The 26,943-nt window shown below is 40.8% G+C and overlaps 1 protein-coding gene across 6 annotated transcripts in view; it reads right to left on the reverse strand.

Annotated features, from left to right (window-relative positions):
* LOC135206072 (gamma-aminobutyric acid receptor subunit beta-like) overlaps positions 1-26,943 on the reverse strand; it is a 195,637-nt gene that overhangs the window by 9,496 nt on the left and 159,198 nt on the right. For all 6 annotated transcript variants that reach the window (XR_010312670.1, XR_010312671.1, XM_064237269.1 and 3 more), the window contains one exon: positions 13,306-13,463. Coding sequence is in view for 4 of the 6 variants with exons in the window: in XM_064237269.1 (XP_064093339.1) it covers positions 13,306-13,463 (158 nt within the window). In the remaining 2 variants the exon portion in view is untranslated. The remainder of the gene's footprint in view (positions 1-13,305; positions 13,464-26,943) is intronic.

A 26,943-nucleotide genomic window follows, 5' to 3' on the forward strand; every position in this document is an offset into this window, starting at 1 on the left:
TTTTATAGAAGGAATATATTCTTCTTAAGTGAAATTGCCTCTCATCCCTACCCATCCAAATATAAGTGGTTCTTCAGAGGATAGATTCGTATGGATTACGTAATATCATATCATCCATCATTCTCCCGGCTAAGAATATGATTTCGGTTATATAAATATGTAAATTGGGCCGTAAGATATCCGAAATTTTGTGTCCTATGGTTTTGGGGTAAGGGTGTAATGGGGCAGGGGTGGGGGCGGGGGCGGTGGGGGTAGGGGGGTCGTGTTGTACGTGCCTTGCTGCGTAACTATGGGTAAAAACTTTTTAGAAACATTTCCCTGTAAAGTCAATGTCACTCGAGCAGATTTTCGGGCGACTTCTGGCATCTTGCCATTAATCTTGCTACTAAGTAACTGATATTAGTTGCAAAGTACCCGATATGGGATCAATGCCGTCAGTGCACCTCCCGCAGTGCAATGCAGGCAATACTTAGGGTTCTTTGCAGCGTCCCTTCGACCCCTAGCTACATCCCAAACGCCTCAGTGGCGCGGTCGGTATGGTGTTGGCGTGCCACGTCGGTGGCCGCGAGTTCGATTCTCGGGTATTTCATTGTGGTGAGAGATATGTATTTCAGGTGATAGAAGTTCACTCTCGACGTGGTTCGGAATTCGCGTAAAGCCGTTGGTCCCGTTGCTGAATAACCACTGGTTCCATGCATCTTAAAAACACCATACAAACAAAAACAAAACTAGCTACATCCCATTTAATTCCTTTGACTGTACCTCCGTTCATATTCTCTTCCAGCTTACTTTCCACCATCTTCTAACAATTGTTTCATAGTAAAACTGCGAGGTGTTCCTCCTGGTTCATCTTTGAGACCTAGTTACTCTCAGTTTCCCTCCCTGCGGTGAATAACCTCATGGGTCCCAGCCCTTGGCTTTTGACCTAAATTTTATATTCTATTCGTTGCAATATTGAAGACAGGCTTCAAGGAAACTGTATGATTTCAGTTTTGCCATAAATGTTGTAAGAAAAAGATTCGAGAACTCTGTGCAAAGTTATACTCATTTATTTTTTTTCAACTTTTCTATTGGTGCTAGTTAGTTTTGAATTTTCTTATTTTGTCATTGGTCTTCTCCTACTTTTTTGTATAACTTGAAAAAAAAAAGAAAAAAAATTATCAGCCATGTAAGAACTCAGTGTTTACTCAGCGTTTTGGTTTGACCACTTGAGAATAACAGTGTTCGTATCTCCCGAAAGTTATGCGTCAGTGACCGCAGTAGTTGCAACGCCAATATACAGTAAACAAATAAGTCTGCTGGAAACGGATGCTCTTTAGTATTTTTCCTAAATACAGCGCCTCAGTGGCGTGGTTGGTATGGTGTTGGCATCCCACCTCGGTGGTCGCCGGTTCGATTCTCGGCCATTCCATGGAGAAGTGAGAGATGTGTATTTCTGGTGATAGAAGTTCACTCTCGACGTGGTTCTGAAGTCACGTAAAGCCGTTGGTCCCGTTGCTGAATAACCACTGGTTCCATGCAACGTAAAAACACCATACAAACAAACAAACAAACAATAAATGCTCTCCGGTATTTTTCCTAAATGCTCTTCAGTATGTTTCCTAAATGCTCATTAGTATTTTTCCTAAATGTTCTTCAGTATTTTTCCTAAATAGATGTAATCGGTTACTTTGATACTGTACTATAAACTGCCGTTGCAACTACTATTGTCACCAACGCAGATCCAGCGATAAGCAAAGGCTAAATCTGAGAACTGTTGTCTTGAGCTTCCAGATTCTCAAAGACGACTTATATGAGAAATGAATGATGATAGCTGGCGATGATAACGAAGAGGCAAAAAGGGTTCGAAGGACTTAAGAGGGGAAACGCAAGTCGTACCTTCCGATCCCTTTCAAGAGCAATTAGAAATGACAGCTACCTGTCACGAAGTTGACGATCGAACTCGCGCGTAAAATCATCTATTTTATGACCGATGGATTTTGGCTAACGCTCTTGATTCCCGCGATGGCTTTGAAATTTTCCCAGTGCGAGGTTGGGGATGAGTCATAGGCTTTATAATAATAATGTAGCTGTTTGCAGGTAGAATCGATTAGGTCATATGAAATAATGCGAATAATATCAAAATGCATCAACAGTGATCATTATTATATGCATTTACATATAGTCCTGGTGAATCTAGTGAGTAGATGATATGAAAGTATTGCACGATTATGGACTTTATTGCTTTGATTTTAAGCCTTACTAATTGCACCGTTAGTAGTCTCCTACCAGACTGAATGATGTAACTCTCAGTTCATACTGTTATCAGTTATAATGGGTTCTGAATTCAGGGCATGGTGACACCTTGCACATTCTCATCGATGGGAACCTTCCTATCTTTTTGTGATAGCAAACATCATTATATCTATTACATAATACTAATAAAACTAGAAAATAAAACAACCTTTTGGCAACCAGTCCTGAACTTTCAACGAAAGTATTATGAATACATGGTGTCGACGCGGGAAAGTTTGGGCATCTTCTCTGCGCGACTGTTAACAATATGTCCGCTGCGCGATGAAAAAACAGCTGTTTTTGTGGTAAAGAAAACGTTTGGTAATTGAATTTTGGGCACTCGATATAAGACATAAGCGTATACTCTTGTCCATAAAATAAAAAAAGGAAAAAAAAAAAATTTATTTACGATGAACAAGTTCCCTTTTGTGTGGGCACTAAGGGGTGATTTTTGGACGCTTTCCCTATTTCCTCTCTCCCTTCATGACGAGCAAGAAAAAGGAACCATCGGCTCGGTTTTCCCGCCCGCCTGGTCAAGTGCGTGGGAGGGAAGCTCGCTTTGTGTTTTAAACCTAGAAGCAGACGGATGTGCATGGCCTTGAGGAAATTAAAGCGATTTAGGAGGTAAGCATTGCAGTGTACTGAGATTCTATAAACTAAGAGCTAAGAGAGGGTTGTTGCTGATGAATAACAGTTTGATAGCTAAATAGAGAAGTGAATATGATGGAAATATAGGCTCGTTTAACAATGTCCTAAATAGAGAAGTGAATATGATGGAAATATAGGCTCATTAACAAGTGTCGTTAGGGGTCATGTGCACAAATTACGATGCGTTACCCCTTCAGGAATGTAGGCAGTGGACCACGAGGGGATTAAGACGGACGGTCCTTACGGTGGGAAAGCAAACGATTTGGTAAGTAAGAGTATTATTTTGTTAAGAGATCGCTCATGACATTTTTGGTTCCTCGAAGTGCATGGTAATGCCTAGGTATATTTCTTAAAGATTCTATGTGCAATTATTGTTATTTTAAACCATTGTGATCACTGAGAAATTGATTCTAATGTGAGTTAAGGGATTTACCTGTCCTAGTGTTAAGGGAGTTTTCATTTAACTAAAATGGCAAAATTGTCACACTGTAATATTTAGTGTTGTTCATTTTTTCAGTGACCGATTGTAATAAAGGAAACTATAAGACAGTCGCGTATCACTCAACCCACGTGGGCCGCCCACAGTCCACAAATCGGCTACCACCCCTCTGGCGAAGCTGTGCGGAGAAGACGAGGAAATGAGGCTGGTTTCAAAGGACGTCCGCTACACGCTGCGCCCAAAGAAGACCAGGAGTGTGAGGAAAGCTAGGCTAAGTCTACACAAATAAGAAGCTATTGTTGGATCCATTTCTTTAAGGCATTGTTAGGCGTATTTAGTGGTAGTGCCGTCACCAACCTGCAATTATTTGTCAGGGAGCCATGGTGGTTCCGCAACGAATGCTAAGAGTTCGTGTTTAACGTTTTTGTGTACCGCCGAAAAGTTTGAGCGCGATTGTTAAGGTGTCACATGAGTCAAGTTTTATCAGGCATATGGTGGTTCTGCAACGAAGGGATTAAAATAAAATGTTCATGAGCGAATCTAACGAATTGGCGTACGTCATTAATATTTAACAGTTAAGTTTAAGATTCTGATGGCTGCTCAAATTTATTCTACTGGCGTCGTAAGAGGACTGGTTAAGTAGAAGCAACTAATGTTTTGTTGTGGATAATATTCAAGTTGGGTAAATAATTTGTTTGGAGAACTATTCAGGGTTGGGCAATTAATTTTGGTTTGGAGAATTTATTCAGCAGATAATCTTGCACATTTGGTAACCATGCGTGAAAACATTTGGGTCATTTAATGTGGGAATTGTTGATTGCTGGCAGTGGTTTGTGTGTGTAGGGTGTATTTAACTAGGGTTCTTACAATCTTAACCTTTTGTAAAAAAAAAAAAAAAAAAAAAAAAAATATATGTATATAGTATAGCTATAGGTTGTGATGGTGCCCAGGATTTGTGCCACCTTTCTTCAGGGGGGGGGCGCGCGTAATTTTGTGGGGCATGCAAACTACATCTGGGTGAGTTTCCAGGGCAAGGGCTGGTTGGCAAATTTGAGGGGCTCAAGATCGTGTTTGTGGGTTGGTAACGAAATTTGGTAGGATCGTGGTGTCCCAGCTAGGGACCCTGATGAACCACGGTACAGGGTTAATAGCAATTAGAGGGGCAGGCGTGCTCGAGTCGGGAGAGCAGTGCATCATGTTTAAGCCTCATGGTGTATTAATTCAGGTTCATAGGATGATTCCCACAGTCTGTTTGCCGCTTGCAGTAAGGCTTAAGTAAATAAGGCTGGGACAGCGAGACATTGTTGCATTCAGGGTTGCTCCCTAGACTTGAAGGATCTTTGTGACGTCGCACTGAGTAGGTACTGGTAGTTGTCTTCACGGAGTGGTGCGGGTTTTTTGGCAACAAATCCTTGGTTAGGTCAAGCTACAGTTTGACTAGGGAATTCGTTAGTTCATAGGTAGTGGCCAGAGCTGAATCCAGGAAAATGGAGACCCTTAAAGTTGTGCAATTGAGGGAGGGTTTGAGAGCTAGAAAGCCTCCAATGGGGGGAACAAAATCTGCATTGTATCAGCATCTGAGCGAGTCACTAGAGAAGGAAGGCAGGAGTGTTCAGGAATTTTTGAAGGAACTCGAGGTCAGGCAGAACAGTGAGATCAATCAGGACCAAGAGGCAAGAGAGGACATTGGGCCAATCCCAGAGGAGGAGGAACATTTAAATGTAGGGGATAGCGCATCAGTTATGGGTAGGCAATCTGTTGCTTCAGGGGGCTCTAAAACAGTCAAGCGTGAGTTCTACTGGGAGTAGGCGTGTGTTGGCAGCTGCTTCTAGAGCCAGGTTGGAAGCAAATTACAGAAAGTTGGAAGAGCTGCAAGCCATAGAGCGAGAGGAAGAAGCCTTAAGACAGAGAGAGGAGAAGCTTAGGTGGAGGCAGAGATTAGCTGATTTTGGGTGGTGGCAGAGGAGAGGTTTTACAACAATTTGACGAAAATAATAGAGAAATAGCTCCCCGTCACTAGGATAAGGAACACATAGACCCTGACATGGACAGGAGTGAACAACCCATGGGCTTAGGTGCAGTAGCGCTTGAAGTTAGCTCAGGTGGGAATAACCAAGGGGACTTAAGTAATAAGGAATCTTGCAGACAGTTAATCTCTTGCAGCCTCAAAGGCTTGATGCCCAAGCAGGATAGGCTAAGTTGATGGAGATTATACAAAGTACTTTAGGTTCATCCGCTCATTCGACGACATATTTAGCAGCCAGCTGACAAATGATAAGGAAAGGCTGAGGTATCTAGATTTATACACAACAGGTAGGCCAAATGAGATAGTGGCAGCTTGCCTCCACTTAGATGCTTCAGAGGGCTATAGGCAGGCAAGAAAATTGCTGGAGGAGCGATACGGCAACCCTTGAGCAAATAGCCACCGCATACGTGGGATAAGGTAATCGAATGGAAGGACATGGGGGAGAATAATGCAGAGGACTTTGATGAGTATGCGGTGATGCTAAAAACCTGCAGAAATGCAATTTCGTGCGTCCCTTATGGTGTCGCCGAATTGCAGAACCCAAAAACAATGAGGTTGATCCTGAGCAAATTCCCATCTAGTGTGCGGGACCGATGGTGTAGAGTTGCCGACAAGATAATTAGTGAGAAGAAGCAGACCATACAGTTTGATGATTTAGTTAGTTTCATTGAAGGGGAGGCTAGGGTCTTAAAAAATCCCTTGTTTGGACGCCACCTGTTCGAGAGTGGTAAAAAGGGGGCCACCCCTGGGTTAGGAGAGGGTTCAGCACCAAGCAAATCACAGGGTTTAACGAGTGCAAGGAAAGTTTCATGTAACAAAATTGGGGAGGCTCCACTTTCATGTTGGCACTGTAAAGACCACATATAATAGATGAATGCGACCAAATAGCTAAATGGGACATGAGGACAAACTAAACACCATTAAGAATTGAGGCTTTGTTTAGTTGTTTGAGAAATGGTCATATGTCCCAGTATTGCAGTACAGGAAAAGGTGCAATGTGTGTAACAAAAACCATCCAACTCTGTTTGCACCGACACCAGGAAGCAGAAGTGGTGGAACCAGAGAGCGCAATAGGGCCTTAGTGGTTCAGGGGGAAGGTACGCTTGACAAAATGCTATGTTCAGAGCAGTTTAAGGGGTAGTGCTGGCACAGGGATGTCAGTTGTGCCATAAGGGTTAGGTCAAGGGAAGGAAGGAAGGGAGGTTGTGACGAGGGCCTTTTTGGACAATGGGAGTTCTACATGCTTTGTTCAGAGGCATTAATGAAGACATTAGGTTGCCACTGAGAGGCAAGACGTAAAGGTGAATGTTGAAACCATCAATGGAACAGGGGAAATTGCATGTAGCCTAGTCTCAGGATTGTCAGTATTAGACTATGAGGGTAAGAATTGCATTACACTCCCCCCAGTGTTGAGCACCTCCCGCATACCTATCGATGAGTGTGATGTGATCAGGGCCGGAGATCTGGAACGCTGGCCATCTGCGAGAAATAGATATCCCAGATGTGGATGCCGAAGTGGGTTTGTTAATTGGGAACAATGTTCCTCACTTACTTGAGCCGAGGGAAGTCATTTAACTCAACCCACCTCCATGAGCCACATGCCATACGAACATTATTGGGCTGGGCAGTCTGTGGGGCAAGGCAGAGGTGTCAAGAGCACATCAATAGGATCCAAGTAACTAGCAGGCGTTTGGAGTTGGACCGCATGCTGGTGGAAGATTATAATAGAGACTTCCAGGACATGGCATCTCCCAAAAGGGAATGTCTGCAGAAGATAAGAAATGGCTAGATCTAATTCAAAGGGGGGGGGGGGTTAGAACTGTAGAGGGGGGTTATGAGGTGCCACTGCCTCTGCGCGACAATCTTGGACCCTTGCCGAAACAAGAGACACTTGCATTGCTCCGTATGCACAGTCTTCGTAAAGAAGCTAATGAAGGATGGTACCTACGCTAAGCAATACAGTGCCTTCATGACCGAGATGCTACAGAAAAGGATATGCTGAGCGAGTGTGACCTCGCCCAGCCAGAAAATGTATGGTATATCCCTCATTTTGGTGTGCAACATCCAGACAAGCCAGACAAGGTCCGTGTTGTATTTGACTGTGCGAGCAGGGTGGAGGGCACGTCGTTGAATGACCTAATATTGCAGGGACCCGATATGATGAACTCTTTGCTGGGTGTGTTGGTTAAGTTTAGGGAGGTCTGTTTGCCTATTCAGGGGAATATAAATCAATGTTTTACCAGGTACGGGTACCAGAACATCAGCGGGACTACCTCAGGTTCTTTTGGTGGGTAAAATAGTTTTAATGAGGAGCCAACCGAGTTTAGAAATGGCTGTACATCTGTTTGGGGCCTGTTCTCACCCAGCATTGCGAATTTTGTGCTGAACAGACAGCAAGCGATTTTGGGAATGGGTTCTCCAAGGGAGCACGGGACACCGTTGCTAACAATTTCTATGTAGACGACTGTTTGAGAGCCGAGGATCGTCAAGATGCCTTGTTAAGTAATTTGTTAGAGGTTAAGGAGCTTTGCGAAAAAGGGGGATTACATTGACGAAGTTCAGTAGTTCATGCGTGGAGGTTTTGTCATCCATCCCAAGGGAGTGGTACGGTAAGGCATTTCAGGGTTCATAGATGGATCAGGGCCGCAAATAAGACAAAGGCATTGGGAGTACAGTGGGACTTGGCCACTGATGAATTGGGTGTCCAGGCAGATCTGGTTTCAGTTCCAAGGACTAAACGCAGCTTGTTGTCAGCCATAGCCTCGATTTACGACCCCCTTGGCATATTGGCACCAGTTTTAATTGAGGGACGGATAATTGTGCAGGACTTGTGTAGATTGAAGATAGGCTGGGACAGGGGATTGGACTCCACCACTGACCGCATCAGGGTGTGGGTGAACAAGTTGAATCAGACCAGAGGGATAGTGTGCAAGATGCCTAAAGGTTATTGGGTGGGAGTCAGCTACCCTAATACAGCTGCATCTGTCTCAGGATGCGAGCATCATGGCTTTAGGAGTAGTGGCATACTTGCGGGTCACATTGGTGGAAATGTATCCTGTAGATTCATTATGGGAAAGGCAAGGGTAGCGCCCTTGAAGGACGTTTCAGTACCCCGCCTAGAGCTTAGTGCAGCTGTACTAGCCGTAAGACTTGGAACCACAATTCTGGCCTGATAGATTTCAAGGTGGACGAGGTCTATTATTGGACAGATTCAACAACGGTTTTGCGTATATTCGGAATGATCAAGCTCGGTACCAACATTTATAGCGAACAGAGTCTCTATGATAAGGGAAGAATGATCAGAATGAGTGGAGGTACGTTAACTCTGAATGGAACCCGGCAGATGATGCATCACGCTCCAAGCAGTCTGAAAGGTGGAGAACAGGGCCGGGTTTTTTGCTGAAGGAGGAGTGTTTTTGGCCAGCAGAGCCAGCCCACATGTCCAACAGTGTGGAGGGACTAGAAGTTAGGCGTGAGATAGGTCCCAAAAGGGCGCAAGTCTGCCAAACAATTAGCTTCAGGGTTGGGTTGGATTGTAGGCAGACAGGGTGGCATAAAATCATCCACCACTACTCAAAGTGGGATCCGGCTACTCAGAGCCGTAGGTTGGTCCCATATTGTTTACCAGGTATTTAATGTGCAAACATAGGCAGCAGCTTAGCGAACTAAACATGCATTTGTCTACACAAAGTTATGAGCTTGGCAGAGACTGTGGTTGTGCAGGTAGCACAGCGAATGACTTATGAGGTAGAAATAGCAAGTCTTGAGAGGGCAGCACCATCAGGGTTTCCAGCTCCTTAAGAAAATTGAAACCAATCCTGAGAAATGGGCTATTGTGCGTTTGGAGGGAGGTTATCACTGGCGAATATTGCCCAGAGCGAAAGGAATCCAATTATTCTGCCATATAAGGGCCACTTGACTGACATGTTATCCAGTATTATCACGAGCGTTCCAACCATATGGGCATAATGTATGTTCTGGGTCTAATGAGGGAGAAATTTTGGGTGGTTAAGGGCAATGCAGCGGTGAGGCGCGTGCTAGGGAAATGCATAAAGTGTCGCAGGGTACATGGAAGGGTAATTGAACAGCAAATGGCCGATCTACCACCTGATCGCGTGGAGTCAGGGAAACCACCCTTCTATCGCACCGGGGTGGACCTTTTTGGACCATTCTTCGTGAAAAGGGGCAGAGCGCAGATAAAGCACTGGGGAGATTTATTCACCTGCTTGAACATGAGGGCCATACACTTGGAAGTAGCGTCAAATCTCACATCAGACTCATTCATTAGTGCCTTCAGAAGGTTTTTGCTCGTCGTGGACATGTTAGGACGATTAGATGCGACTGCGGCACTAATTTTGTGGGATCACGGAAGGTTCTAGACTCCAGTTATGAGTTCTTGGGAGAAAACAAGGTTCGAAATGAGTTGCTCCAGTGTGGGGTGGAATTTGTTTTCAATCTCCCCCGGGCGCCTCACATTTTGAGAGCATGGGAACGATTGATAGGTAATGTGAGGAGGGTCCTGGATGTAGTCTTGGGGACACAGCAATTGGATTATGAGGGATTGTGTACACTCTTTTGTGAGGTGGAAGCAACAGTTAATAGTAGCCCCTTACCATTGTCACCTCAGACAGTAGAGACCCAGCTCCACTCACACCAAACAAGCTTTTAAACATGGGAGAGTCACCCGCAGGTGCCATGTTGCAACAGGTAGCTACTCGAAGCAGAGATGGAGCAAGTGCAGCACATGGCTGAGCAGTTCTGGGCACGTTGGAAACGCGAATACCTGTCGGGTTACAACAGCGACAGAATTGGTTCAAGGAACGACGAAACGTCAGGGTGGGAGACATAGTCCTTATGGTCAATGAAAGTGTAGCACGCTGCCATTGGCCACTGGCTCGAGTAGTACAGACTAAAGCAGGGAAAGATGGACTGGTTAGGACGGTGACTGTCAGAAGGGAGGGCAAGGATTATGATAGACCCACTGTCGAAACTTGTTTTAATTCTGGAGGAAGAGCAGGACCTAGTGGACAATGCTAGGCAATAGGTGTTGAACCCTCTTGCGGTCAAGAGGTTTTCAAAGGGGGCGGGTGTCGACGCGGGAAAGTTTGGGCATCTTCTCTGCGCGACTGTTAACAATATGTCCGCTGCGCGATGAAAAACAGCTGTTTTTGTGGTAAAGAAAAGTTTGGTAATTGAATTTTGGCACTCGATATAAGACATAAGCGTATACTCTGTCCCATAAATAAAACAAAAAGGAAAAAAAAAATTTATTTACGAGTGAACAAGTTCCCTTTTTGTGGGCACTAAGGGTGATTTGGACGCTTTCCCTATTTCCTCTCTCCCTTCATGACGAGCAAGAAAAAAGGAACCATCGGCTCGGTTTCCGCCGCCGGTCAAGTGCGTGGGAGGGAAGCTCGCGTTTGTTTTTAAACCTAGAAGCAGACGGATGTGCATGGCCTTGAGGAAATTAAGCGATTTAGGAGGTAAGCATTGCAGTGTACTGAGATTCTATAAACTAAGAGCTAAGAGAGGGTTGTTGCTGATGAATAACAGTTGATAGCTAAATAGAGAAGTGAATATGATGGAAAGTATAGGCTCGTTTAACAAGTGTCCTAAATAGAGAAGTGAATATGATGGAAATATAGGCTCATTTAACAAGTGTCGTTAGGGGTCATGTGCACAAATTACGATGCCGTTCCCTTCAGGAATGTAGGCAGTGGACCACGAGGGGATTTAAGACGGACGGTCCTTACGGTGGGAAAGCAAACGATTTGGTAAGTAAGAGTATTATTTTTTGTTAAGAGATCGCTCATGACATTTTTGGTTCCTCGAAGTGCATGGTAATGCCTAGGTATATTTCTTAAAGATTCTCATGTGCAATTATTGTTATTTTAACCATTGTGATCACTGAGAAATTGATTCTATGTGAGTTAAGGGATTTACCTGTCCTAGTGTTAAGGAGTTTTCATTTAACTAAAATGGCAAAATTGTCACCACTGTGAATATTTATGTTTGTTCATTTTTTCAGTGACGATTGTAATAAAGGAAACTATAAGACAGTCGCGTATCACTCAAACCACGTTGGGCCGCCCACACATGGGCACATCAGTCAAGACTGAAATTGCTACATTAAGGGATTCAGCTCTTAATGATTATCATACTATAATGGGCGTAATGTCTGTTTGTCTGTAATTCAATCACGGCCAAACGGCTGGTCAGATGGGCATGAACCTTGGCAGGGTTATGGTGGGGACCCCTAAGATGGTTTGTAATGGGGTTTCATCCTTTGTAGGGGGTGGGGGTGAGAAAGGGATTCCCTGAAACGGAGCTGTTTCTGGCCGTGAAACGAGGCTGGTTATTCTCGTAGACTTAGTTACTTTACGATTTTTCATACATAATTTCTGTACAACTTCCCTGTAGAAAGTCGCGAATATTTCAGCTCGTACACAATAGAAGATGAAAATTATCATCAATATCCACAAGATTTTTTGAAAAACTTAAATCCATCGGGACTGCCAGTGCACAAAATAACATTGAAGAAGTACTGCCCGGTAATGTAGCTTCGGAATTTCGATCCTACCGATGGACATTGCGATGGAACGAGGTACACCGTTATGGAGCTAAACTCCCACGTCATCGAAGCAGTGATAGCAACAGGCCCTCACACCGGCAAACGTCTGTTCATCCCCTGGATTCCTCTGATGCCTTCGGACAACCAGTTTCCGTTCCAGTTACGGCGCAGGCAGTTTCCCATCAACCTGGCCTTCTCATTCACTGCAAACAGTCGCAGGCCAGACTTTTGGATCGTGTTGGTGTGTTTCTGCCGTCACCCATGTTCACGCATGGCCAACTGTATGTGGCGATGAGCAGAGCAACTGACTCTGCCAACTTGAAATAAGTTTGTGGACAAACTGATAATGGAATATGTGTACAGAGAGTTCTGTAGTAGGTATGTATAAAAATCGCCCTTATTTTAATATTGCTGAACAAATAGTACATATAAATTTTTCACTTCTGCACCCGTATTTTATCACCCATCGTAGATGGGTCAGTTTGCTAGTAATAACAATAAGACCTTTGAGTTATCTTAAGCAAGACCAGTTGGTTAACAGTTTTTTTTTTATAATGCACACCATTGTCCCTCACCAATCTGTGATATGTCAAACGCAAGTATCTGTAAAGCAAATTTTAATGAACTGAACAGAAATATCAACGCCAAAGAATTTGTATTTTAAAAGACCACACAGTGGAAGAAATTTTAACTGAAAAGAAATTCTTTAAAACCATTCAAAAAGTTTTTACATTACTGCAACCTCTTGGGTAAAATTTAATTTACTACAAATGAATATCACATATAAATTACTGACTGATCCTTCGGGCCAGACGTAGAAGTTTTAAAAGCCCTAAGGGGTTAGGGCCATCAGTGCACCTCACGCGGTGCGCTGTAGGCATTACTCAAGGTTCTTTGCGACGTCCCGTAGCTGCAGCCCCCTTTCATTTTTTTTATCGCACCTCCGTTTATATTCTCTTCCTTTCATCTTACTTTCCACCTTCTCCTAACAATTGATTTCATAGTGGAACTGCGAGATTTTCCTCCTGTTAAACCTTCCAAACACCTCCCTTACTCTCAGTTTTCCTTTCAACGCAGAATGACCTCATGGGTCCCAGCGCTGGGCCTTTGGTCTAAATTATGAATTCCACCCCTAAAGATATATATATATATATATATATACATACATAATATGTATAATATACACATATATTTATATATATACATATATATAATATATGTTTATATATTTATATATTATATACATTGTATATAAACTATTATAAAAAGTATATACACTATTTTAAAAAGAAAATAATAAAAAAAATGGGCAGACCTAAGAAATATGAACTGTCATCCATTACTCACAACTCTCGATTTCAACAGTGCAGTTCTGACTGTCCAGAGGATAATAGTGGAGGTCCATCATGCAGGCCAAGGTCGTCGTGAACCTCATGCCGTAGGTGATGGAACCGTCGCCGTGGAGTCGAACCAATTTATTCTTCTCTGTAACGTCGTGGAGGTAACTGGAAAGAAAGGAAGGGCGGTCAGGTCGAATGGAATAAGACTCGCGTTGTGGAGTTAACTGGAAAGTGGATTGAAATATGTGACGTCATAGACATAAATGGAAAGTCGAATGAAATGACGCTGTGACGTTATGGAGGTAACGAATTTTAAATTAAAATAAGACTGTGAAGTCTTGGAGCTAACTGGAAAGTCGATTAAAATAATGACAGTGACGACTTATAGGTAACTGGAAAGTCGATTGAAATAATGACAGTGACGTCATGGAGGTAACTGGAAAGCCGAGTGAAATAAGACTAACGTCATGGAGTTAACTGGAAAGTCTATTAAAAGACAGTGACGTCATGGAGGTAACTGGAAAGCCGAGTGAAATAAGACTAACGTCATGGAGATAACTGGAAAGTCGATTAAAAGACAGTGACGTCATGGAGTTAACTGGAAAGCCGTGTGAAATAAGACTAACGTCATGGAGATAACTAGAAAGTCGATTAAAAGACAGTGACGCCATGGAATTAACGGGAAAGTCGATTAAAAGACAATGACGTCATGGAGTTAACTGGAAAGTCGATTAAAAGACAGTGACGTAATGGAGTTAACTGGAAAGTCGATTAAAAGACAGTAATGCCATAGAGTTAACTGGAAAGTCCAGTGAAATAAGGCTATGACTTTGTAGAGATAAGAGGGAAAATAATAGACGTTTAAGTTATGATATCGAGTGAAATAAAGAGCATTGTCGTTGATTAATTAGAAAAAAAATAAATATATTCCTTCGTTGTTAAGTCTAAACCTTCCTAGTTTCCCCTATTCTATTCCTTATTTGATTTGGTCATGGACTAGAGATACTCGTCAGTTTTCCCTATATATTGTTTATTCAGAATAGTTTTCCACCTGGGAAATCTGTAAACAGTTTGGAGCAACATTCTATCCACCTATATCTATTAGAAAGTATTTTTTTGTTATTTATTCACGTATCCATCTGTGTTTATCAATCTATTTGTCTTGCTCTGTACCTGTCAAATTTACGACGAGATTTCGACGTACTTATTCTGTCTCAGGGAACAGCTATATTCACGTCACCATTACTAGACGCAGAAGAGAGAGAGAGAGAGAGAGAGAGAGAGAGAGAGAGAGAGAGAGAGGCAAACCGAAATGCATCATCCACTACAAAGGAGGACACTATCGCGTCATCTTTTGAAGGAGATGAAAAGAACTATGTCCCCTTTTTCATCACATTTTGTAGCAGGCTTAAAGGGAACGCATCCATTGCCTGTGTACTGCATCTGCATATACTCTGTATATTCTTAAGGATGATAATTATTCCTATAAAATGTTTATTAACGCTTCATAAAAATAATTATAGTAATCTCTGCTACAGCTATGACAACGCAAGCATTAATTATGACAATTGCAATATTAGTTTACTCATTATTCCTATTAAAGCAATTCATAATATAAAGTATTCCTATTATTTGCAACAGCTAGAACAACGCAAGCAATAATTATGGAAACTGACACTGTAACAAAAGTGTGTTGATTATACTATAGTAGATTAACATCAACCGTGCATTTGATGCTTAGGCCTGTCCCTTACGACGCTCCTGATTGGCTGTTGGTAAGCCACTCACAGGGCTGGAAACTATCAGTTTCTCTCGAGAGTTCACATAGGCAGGATGAATGTTCCACTTCTCCTGAGGGATACGTCTTTCTAAAGTATCCCTCAGAAGAGATGGAACATACATCCTGCCTATGTGAACTCTCTCTTGAGACTGAGAGTTTCCAGCCCTGTGAACAGCCAAATAAGAGCGTCGTAAAGGCCTCAGGAGAAGTGGAGCATTCATCCTGCCTATATGAACTCTCGAGAGAGACTGAGAGTTTCCAGCCCTGTGATTGGCTTATCAACAGCCAATCAGGAGCGTCGTAAGGGACTGGCCTAGACATCAGATGCACGGTTGATGTGAATCTTCTATAGTAATACCATCGTATTTGAATTGAAACCTGATTATTTTCTGGAGTGACTTTAAAAATTGATGTGGTCGAGTGTCTCAGTGTGACTCATTACCGCTCGCACATACGTTCCAGATGTTCATTTATGAGACGGTGTTGCCAACCTGTTGTTTATAATAAAGATTGGGAGAATAAGCATAAGTCACCCCTTACCCCCCCCCCACAAAAAAAAATGGAGTTCCGTCACGTGACCAGGAACAAACAAAGCTCATGGCAGAGCTCTGTCATCATGTAGGGCCTCATTGTGACTCATTACTCTTCGCAAGAAACTCCTACGGTCCGGTGCATGCTTCCAGCGAGCACGAAGACCTGGAAGAGGGCAGGAGGAACTGAGTGTTTGCATTGCAATTGTTCAACTTGAGGATCGCTGGAAAAATAACAGTTTTGTTTGTTTCATTAGTCGTTTGTTTGCCTACTTGTTGACCTCTTATTTTTCTTTCTCCTCTTATTCTTTTTCTTCTTTTTTCTTTTCCTTCTTATTCCTCTTCTGCTTCTTCTTCTTCTTCTTCTTCTTTGTTTTTAATTTCGTCTCCTTCTTCTTTTTTGTTTTCATTTTCGCCTTCCTCTTCTTCTTCTTCTTCTTTGTTTTCATTTTCTTCTTCTTCTTCTTCTTCTTCTTCTTCTTCTTCTTCTTCTTCTTCTTCTTCTTTGTTGTCCTTTTCGTCTTCTTATTCTTTTATTTAGTTTTCATTTTCGTCTTCTTATGGTTCTTTTTCTTCTGTCTTCATATTGTTATGCATATTCTTTTGCTTGTTCTTTTCCTTTTTCTTTTCTCTTCTTCTTCTTCTTCTTCTTCTTCTTCTTCTTGGAGTATATGTTTACTGAAAGCCATCTCTCATGACACTCTAATTAACAGGGCATTCGCAATATTAGTGATGTTATCGTCTTCACTTCTTAAAGTGGCATGTTGTGGTGGACGCGGCTAGAACCCCAATAAACACATACCCCGTTGGGAGGGAGGGAGGGGGCTGGCGGGAAGGAGGTGGGGGAGGGGGGGGGGGTGTGAGAGGCCCACCACAAAATATCGCCTCCGAGATGCCCGGTTATTGATACAATGCCAACAATAGCGAAGCGTTTTCGCGCGCGGGTTTGTATTTTCGTTGTGTTGGGTTTAGGGAGGGAGGGGGAGGGTAGTAGAGGGAGAGTAGTGTGAGGGTGGGATGTTAAAGAAACTGGGTGAAATTAAGTCTTTTTCCGGGGGGGGGGGGGGGCGTAGTGGTGGGTGGGGGGGGGGGGGAGGGGGGGGGGGGGGTGGAGACTTAACTCGAAATGTCAGCGGGTTTCCTAGCAGGCAGAAATTTTTGAAATATATATATTATTCTTACGGAACTGGTGGAGAAACTTTTTCAACGTGATTCCCCGTATGGGGGGAGTGTGCAGTCAGTGCACCTCATGCGGCGCACTGTAGGCTTTAATTAAGGTTCCTTGTAGAGTGCCTTTGCCCCCAAGCTACAACCCCTTTCGTTCCTTTTACTCTACCTCCATTGGCATTCTATTGATCCATCTTACTCTCTGCCCTATCCTAACAATTGTTTCATAATGCAAAGACGAGGTTTTCAAACCTCCTGTTACACCTTTCTGACCTTTTACTGTAAATTTCCGGTTCAGCGCTGAATGACCCGTAGATCCCAGTGTTTGGCCTCTGGCCTAAATTCTATATTCAATTCAATTCAATGCTCTTCAGGTCCCTTTGAGTCTGAACACACTTGAGCAGTGAATTAGGTCATCGGTAGTTCGTCGACTTCAGTAAGGGAAGCTTCTAAAGTTATCAAATGTAACACAGGATATATATATAATATATATATATATATATATATATATATATATATATATATATATATATATATATATCACGAGGATTCCATTTTCTTTCGTTTGCACGCTCAGTGTTTGCACAAGGCCATCAAAATTGTTTCTTTTTAGAGGATTCTAATATTAACTGAAAAAAAAACAGCTAATATGAAAAACCCAAAAAAACATCAAAATATTTTGCAATTTTGAATATATATATGTATATATATATATAAATATATATATATACATATATATGTATATATATATATATATATATATATATATATATATATATATATATATATATATAATAACGTTATTATAAAATCTTGTTCTTCCATTTTAAAAGGTAGCAATGGATCAGAGCAAAAGGCAACTGGTAACACATTCTCTCTCTCTCTCTCTCTCTCTCTCGATTCCCAATAGCTTTCTCTCTCTCTCTCTCGACACACCTTCCCCCCTCCATTATCCAAGGACATCAAATCAGACATGGAACTTACAAAAATATTCATTTATTTAAAAGCAAAGTATTAGCCAAATTAACCCAGGTTCTTAACTGAATGATTAAATGAAATGTTAAACTCAAAGTCCAAATAACTCAGATAACCCTCGGTAATTAATCAAATAACTAACATCAGTTTAGCCATAACATTCAGCTCAGTCAACATAGTCATTACACCAATTAAGTCACCATACTCAATACCCCTTATCACAGATCAGTTCCCATTTCTCCAGATCAATCCCTCCTCTCCAGATCAATTCCCCTTCTCCAGATCAATTCCCTTTCTCCAGAATCGCCTGTTAGAAGACAGGAGAACACTCCGATAAGCATAAGATTAAAATCAAAGATCATTTAGAATATAACATCTCTGACATAAATATTCAAATACAATCCAGCCACACTTTGGCCAAAATAAAATATGCTTACCCATTCAACACAGTATGCACTATCACTTAATAACAAAGATACTGTTTGAAGAAGCCATCTTGGCTCCTCGCCTCTCTTGCACAGATGTATCCTTCATGGTAATGCTACATTCTCATATGTAGGGACGAAGCTCGCACGTACGCATGAACTCATACACAATGTCCACACCCCAGGTAACTGCCTAGAACTAGATTCACAAAGCACCTCTGTGATCCGCCCATAGCAACAGGACATGCACAGATCCATACACACAGCAATTTTGATATCACACCATCCCAGAAAGACACATCAGCATTCCCAAAGCTCGTCACCTCGAACAGTCTGTCTCTAGGGAAGTTAAATGATGATTCTCCACATTCCAAGAAACTCATAGCACATCACATTACACGATATTTAAAATATATCATAGCCCTCTTTTATATAACAGCAGCTCGGCCACCCAGAATTGCTAGCACCTGCCTAGCCATAGCACACATAGAACAGTTTATACATATAAAAAAACACATTGGCCGGCTCAAAAAACACTATGGTAAAAATAACTGCACGTCTCTGGCAGTACAATGTCTATCACACATTATCTCAACAGCTTGCATATGTGCTATAATAACAGTTGAATGTAGAAAAACATTTCTCCATCTTGAACTTTCTCACACTCCCGTGTATGTGATTGGTCTGCAACTGCAATTACATGGACACATGAAACACACTGTAGAAAGGCGAAACGTCTCCCCGTGGAAGACAACTGGCGGCTTCCATAGTCCAAAAGCGCTGTAGAACTCCATAGACTCATAGAAACTCTCGCATGTGGGAACATCAGCAGCATACATCTTCACAGTAGTTGAAGGACGTCTTGCTGGCCGTAGGGGAACGATGTATATGGTGTTCAGTTTGTCAGTCGTGTCATCGGTCAATTAAAGAAAAATTAACCCCAGACATACTTCTGTCAAATAATGACCTCAAAAATTCCAAGAAACACTAACTGAACATTTCCCAATTAATCGCAACTAATATGACCACTGAACTAATTTCTAACTACATCTCGTGAGGGAACTCCATAAGATCGCTAAATCATAAATCACTATCATAACCCCGTAAAGAAAATATTAAATTCTCCAATCCAATTCTCCTATTATAGAAAAAAAAAAAAAAGGCCTCAAACCAACCTCACACATTGGCACACACCAACTCTACGGACTTCTGTCATTACATTTCAAACTCACCAATTCTCACAAGAATGAAAAAAGAAAAATAGCCGAAAAAAAAACGTAACAAACTCAGCCCAAATTATCACTAAAAATGTTCTCTGAAGCTCTGATATTTCAGTAACCCACAAAATCAGCAAGAACCCTTTACTGTCTAACAGCAAAACCCTTTTACTGCTTATATAATTAATCTCCATGAAATATAATGCCAAACACCCATTTTATCTAGCAATTCACATACCCCGACAAATTATATCTCCTGTCCAAAACAGAAATGCTATGTAAGCTTAACCCCAATTACGACAAATCTCGTAGGAAAAGAGAAAAAATTATAACAACAGCAATAAGTGAACTTTCCCATTACAAAGCACATAATATACATAATATACATAATCCAACTTTTCCCTCATAAATGCAATATGTATCGTTACGGAATATGCTATCACAACAATTACAGCAATCAGAAACGACTGGAAACAATCCCCTTGCGAAGTAAATATCTGTAGAATGCCATAGTCAGCAACCGGACTCATCACAGCATTATAAGCAAAAATCCACCTGTGAACACGTCAGGTGCTCGAACTGCTATAGATTTGTCTATTCAGACTCGCAACGTCAGAAACCCATTACTCTCCAAGAAATTCTATACTGACACCATTATATAAGCACATTTCACAAAATTATCTCCAGGATATCACCAAGATGCCCAAAAATTTGTCTCAAAGATATAACTTCCCCATGATACTGCCCAATTATATAAAACAAATTATCACCTATTCGGGATATAAACCACAGAACACCACAATTCAGCAATTATATGCCACCAAAAATAACCACTGGTGAATATAAAAAATGCAACATCTCCATAGGGACTCATAAAACTGCATCACAGTAATGCCACCTGCCCCTTAAGAGCCACCACACCAAAAGAACCACAATGCCCCTCTCTTTTGGCACGTAATACCCCATAAATTCAGCTCCAAAAATCATAACCACAAAAAAGTCACCAGCAAAGACTAAAGTCACCCATATCACCATATCAGTAATAATACCACCCAGGCAATATAAGTAGTCCCCTCCTTTTCACCAATAACCCCATATCACCTATTCTCTTCTATTTCACCGATAACCCCATGTGGAATAAAAACAAGTATAAGAAAATATTATTACACCTCCAAGCAGGGTAATCAAAAAATGAAACTCTGTCCCCGAAAAAAGCACTCAATGCATCTAGCTGATACACTTAAAAATATTGCCACATATCTCCTCTCTCAAAGGTTTCCATTTGCACCAAAAATGGCTGCAAAAATAATTGAACTAAGCATAGCTCTTATCACCATAGGCCTAAACTATGGACTATTTCCAACAAAACAAAAATATCACATGGCCAAAATATTATATCTTCAATTCTCCAGTAAAATACCCTCGAAAAGCCTCTCTAAGGAGCTCAGTATTAAAATAAAAAACTATAAACTCTCTGTTTAGCATAACTGCTGAAAAGGGCAAAAACTCGACAAATAAAATTGCCTAAGAAATTCAAGAAAAAAAATCATCAGTGTGCCATAACTCAAAACTCCAAATCCAAAGTGTCTAAACAAAGACTTCCACCCATATTCACTACGGCACAGGCCACCAGAAACTTAATCAATTTTCCTATCTCTGGCAAAGTTGCTATAAACACAGTTGTGTGAGAGGCCAACAATTCCCGGAACACAAAGATCCAGAGAAAAAAATATGTAGTGCCATCATGTAGACATTCAAAAGATGCAAAAATTCTCCCCTAAATCTCTCGCAGCATCAAACGGCTGAAATGATAAACACATTCCCGAATGATTCCAAGTCACGAACTGAGATATTAAAAAAAATCTACACAAACTGATCGGAAAGAGAAAAATAAATTTAAATTCGCCCATGATAAAAAAACTTACGTCAGAGATGGCTGACGTCCAAAAAGGGGAAAAGAAAAATCAGTGGCACTGTTAACTATTCCTGTGACACCTGTAACATCTGTGACTCACGGAGACTTCAAGCAATTATCTGCTGAACACATATAAAAAAAAGGAAAACTAAATTTGTGGTTAGTACCTCCCATATTCACAAATATCACCACCCTTAGTATTCATTATAAGTACCCATGTTAGTATCAGAAAATAACACCAATATCTGTATCAGTATCCCCAATATTAGCACTCGCCAGTATCACCAAATCCACCAAAATTCACCAAAATTCACCGCTCATAAATCATTGGCACATTCACCAAAAATTATTACCACTGTGAACTCCCATAGAATCCCCATAAATATCTCCAGTAATAATAATTTTCCATAATAATTCTCCATAAAAATTCTCCATAAATAATTGCACTTTAAATATCTCCCCGTAAACAATTCTCCATAAAATATCTCTCCATAAATATCTCCGTAAAATATCACCCGTAAAATATCTCCAGTATTACCAGTAAGGGCTTTTAATATTGCCATTCCCCATAACTCCAATATCACCACCATTCATAACCAGTATCATCACCATTTGACATCACCAATAGCACAAGCCCTTTATTATCACGACTTTAAAATAGTCTCAATATCCCAAACACATCCCCATTATAAAATAATCTCTGTATCCTCAGTTATAAACACGTCCTCTATCATGTAAAGGCATTCTCCAAAGCGTAAGGAAAACTTGTACCATATTCATATGCATTTCATTTTCTCTTTACTCAAAAGAAAGAAAAAAAAACAAAAAAAAAAAAATCATTCTAAAAGAAACCCTACGGGCATGTCACAGCATCTCTCGTGGCTATCAGCTGATGTGGCATTGAACTATGTCGTCAAGGACTCAACAGCATGACAATGAACTTTTCTATCAAGGCCAAACTGACCCACATTACCCCGAAACAAAAAAAAAAAGGAAGTTCACCCTCCCTTCAAGTATTCCCCCCGTGGAGGACACCGTCTCCAAGGGCCAAAAAAATGCAATCCAAGCACCCCCCAGAACTGAGTTGTATGTATGAAAAACCTTCACACGCATACATGTGTCAAAACCAAGACGAATGCGTCTCCTTTGACATGTGCCAAGAAAAAAAAACTCATCTCACGTTCTGCTCCTATGGGGAAAAAAATGGTATTCTGAACTGAATCTTTAACTCCAAAAACGATTCATAAACAAAGGCAAAAAAAACAATATAACACTCACGTCTTCAATGAGAGAACACCTGATCGCCTAATTTGTGTGTGTATGTGGAAACACGCTAATACACACGTACTCGCGTGTGTAAGAACGATACTCGGCACTTGAACAAGAAAGCACTTAGCATTCACCACCCACAAATCAAACTGAGTGACAGAGAGACCCTCGAGGAATCTCACGGGGTCAAAATGCTGACACTAATTGAATTTCTTCTCTCCCAGTACCAGATCAACGGCTCAATAATTCTTATCATTGTCACCCACTAACGGAAATCTTAACACAGTTCCACAACCAGACTCTCAAACCAGCCTCTTTAAGCTGCCATTAATCTCACAAAAGGCTCAATATAATTAAAAAATCGCTGCCACCACTAATAACGAGATTATAAAATCTTGTTCTTCCATTTTAAAAGGTAGCAATGGACCAGAGCAAAAGGCAACTGGTAACACATTCTCTCTCTCTCTCTCTCTCTCTTGACACACCTTCCCCCCCTCCATTATCCAAGGTCATCAAATCAGAAACGGAACTTACAGAAATATTCATTTATTTAAAAGCAAAGTATTAGCCAAATTAACTCAGGTTCTTAACTGAATAATTAAATGGAATGTTAAACTCAAAGTCCAAATAAGTCAGATAACCCTCGGTAATTAATCAAATAACTAACATCAGTTTAGCCATAACATTCGGCTTAGTCAACATAGTCATTACACCAATAAAGTCACCATACTCAAAATCCCTTATCTCAGATCAGTTCCCATTTCTCTAGATCAATCCCCCTTCTCCAGATCAATTCCCCTTCTCCAGATCAATTCCCTTTCTCCAGAATCGCCTGTTAGAAGACAGGAGAACACTCCAATAAGCATAAGATTAAAATCAAAGATCATTTGAAATATAACATCTCTGAAATAGATATTCAAATACAATCCAGCCACACTTTTGGCCAAAAAAAAACTTGCTTATTCCCTTTCACGCAATATGCACATCACTTAATACAAAGATACTGTTTGAAGAAGCCATCTTGGCTCCTCGCCTCTCTTGCACAGATGTATCCTTCATGGTAATGCTACATTCTCATATGTAAGGACGAAGCTCGCACGTACGCACAAACTCACACACAATGTCCACACCCCAGGTAACTGCCTAGAACTAGATTCACAAAGCACCTCTGCGATCCGCCCATAGCGACAGGACATCCACAGATCCATACACACAGCAATTTTGATATCACACCATCCCAGAAATACACATCAGCATTCCCAAAGCTCGTCACCTCAAAGACTGTCTCTAGGGAAGTTAAATGATGATTCTCCACATTCCAAGAAACTCATAGCACATCACATTACACAACATTTAAAATATATCATAGCCCTCTTTTATGTAACAGATATATATATATATATATATTTATATATATATATATATATATAAATATTATATATATATAGATATAGATATAGATATAGATATAGATTTATTATATATAATAAATTAATATATATATATATATATATATATATATATATATAAATATAGATATATATATAGATATATAGAATATTATATATATATATATATATCTAAATCCTATGATATTAGATATAGATATAGATATAGATATGATTATTATATATATATATGATATATCTAGTTAATATATATTATATATAATAATTATATAATATATATATTATCTGTGTGTGTGCGTGCACGTGCGTGCGCATGCGTATGAGTAAACTCAGAAGTGCATCGAAAATATTCCAGTCAGAGGACATGTAACGTTTGAGGAGAATCATACTGCTGGTGTGATTTGAAGTCCGGACGGAAAGAGAAAGCGAAAAAGTTTAGCTCAGAGAGGGAGCTTTTATTGGCCAAATCTCTAAAGTTCTTAAACGTTCCCAAAAGGTACCCGGAGAGATTTTTCCTCATACGAGAGAGAGAGAGAGAGAGAGAGAGAGAGAGAGAGGAGAGAGCACTTTTATTTTTTCTTGTGAGAGAAATCCTATTTGCATAAGAGAGAGATAGAGAGAGAGGGAACGCATTTATTTTTAATCGTAATTAGATAGCCAAGAGAGAGAGAGAGAGAGAGAGAGAGAGAGAGAGAGAGAAGAAATCCTATTTGCATCAAGAGAGAGTATAGAGAGAAGGAACATATTTATATCCAATGGTAATTAGAGAGAGAGAGAGAGAGAGAAGATCCTATTTGCATATGAGAGAGATAGAGAGAGAGAGAGTGGCGGTTATTTTCATAAGAAAGGAATCTTTGTATTCAATCGTAATTAGAGAGCAAACGAGAGAGAGAGAGTGCGGGGAGTTTACTTCCATAATAAAAGGAGAGAGAGAGAGATATATAGTTTACTTCCATAAGAGAAAGGCACATTTAAATTCAGTTGTAGTAAAGGAAAGAGAAGGGCAAGGTTTACTTTCATAAGAGAAATGGTTCTTTTCAAATTCTCAGAGAGAGAGAGAGAGAGAGAGAGAGAGAGAAGAGAGAGAGAGAGAGAGGGGGGGGGGGAGGAGGAGGGGGGGGGGTATACAAATCCACAACGAATATGAGATGAAACCCGATGCAAAGCAACGAATGAACTAAACCGGTTGTATAGAAAAACCTTAAACAACTCACCTCCCCCCAACCCCCCCCCCCCCCCCACCCCAATTAAAAATGTGCGACAAAACTCCAGGAAGAAAACGAATAAAAGATGGGAAAACGAAAGAGGTCAAGAGCAGGGAAACGTTCTCTTTTTGGATTATCACGATCTTCCGGGAAAACGAAACTACCAGGTCCTTCAGTTTTTAGCAGATGAAGGAGCAGCGTCTGTCTGTCTGTCTGTCTGCTGGCCGTGATGCTGTGTGTTTCTCGAAAGCCCTGGGGAACGCTGCGATGGTGGTGGTCCATGTTGTGTTTTGTTTCATGAATCCATATTCTTTGTGGCTCATGTTTCGCCCATTCCTTCACTTTTTACAGTTGAATGTCATTGTTCACTTATGATGAAAGTAACCTCTCTCTCTCTCTCTCTCTCTCTCTCTCTCTCTCTCTCTCTCTCTCTCTCAGTACGATTGAATATAAATGTGCTTCTCTCTTATGAAAGTAAGCATCTCTCTCTCTCTCTCTGTCATTACGATTGAATATAAATGTGCTTCTCTCTTATGAAAGTAAGCATCTCTCTCTCTCTCTCTCTCTCTCATTAGTTGAATTTCAGTGTTCATTTATGATGAAAGTAATCTCTCTCTCTCTCTCTCTCTCTCTCTCTCTCTCTCTCTCTCAGTACGATTGAATATAAATGTGCTTCTCTCTATGAAAGTAAGCATCTCTCTCTCTCTCTCTCTCTCTCTCTCTCATTAGTTGAATTTCAGTGTTCATTTATGATGAAAGTAATCTCTCTCTCTCTCTCAGTACGATTGAATATAAATGTGCTTCTCTCTTATGAAAGTAAGCATCTCTCTCTCTCTCTCTCTCTCTCTCCCTCTCATTACGATTGAATATAAATGTGCTTCTCTCTTATGAAAGTAAGCATCTCTCTCTCTCTCTCTCTCTCTCTCTCTCTCTCTCTCTCTCTCTCTCATTAGTGAATTTCAGTGTTCATTTATGATGAAAGTAAATCTCTCTCTCTCTCTCTCTCTCTCTCTCTCTCTCTCTCTCTCAGTACGATTGAATATAAATGTGCTTCTCTCTTATGAAAGTAAGCATCTCTCTCTCTCTCTTCTCTCTCTCATTACGATTGAATATAAATGGCTTCTATCTATGAAAGTAAGCATCTCTTCTCTCTCTCTCTCTCTCTCTCTCTCTCTCTCTCTCTCTCTCTCTCTCTCTCATTAGTTGAATTTCAGTGTTCATTTATGATGAAAGTAATCTCTCTCTCTCTCTCTCTCTCTCTCTCTCTCTCTCTCTTCTCTCTCTCAGTACGATTGAATATAAATGTGCTTCTCTCTTATGAAAGTAAGCATCTCTCTCTCTCTCTCTCTCTCTCTCTCTCTCTCTCTCTCTTCTCTCTCTCTCTCATTAGTTGAATTTCAGTGTTCATTTATGATGAAAGTAATCTCTCTCTCTATCTCTCTCTCTCTCTCATTGCAATTAAATTTAAATGTCCTTCTCTCTTATGAAAGTAAGCATCTCTCTCTCTCTCTCTCTCTCTCTCTCTCTCTCTCTCTCTCTCGTTGCAATTGAATCTAAATGTCCTTCTTCCTTATGAAAGTGAGCACCTCTCTCTCTCTCTCTCTCTCTACATACAAGATATGTGACTCATGGAATAAACAGCCACCAGAAGTCGTAAACGGCAACAGTGTGGAAGAGTAAAAAAAAAAAAAAAAAAACTAGACAAAATCATAAGGACACTTGTAAAATATCCTCCCAGAGATAAGTGAGCACA

This window comes from Macrobrachium nipponense, chromosome 29 (assembly GCF_015104395.2).
Source record: "Macrobrachium nipponense isolate FS-2020 chromosome 29, ASM1510439v2, whole genome shotgun sequence".
NCBI classification, from domain to species: domain Eukaryota; kingdom Metazoa; phylum Arthropoda; class Malacostraca; order Decapoda; family Palaemonidae; genus Macrobrachium; species Macrobrachium nipponense.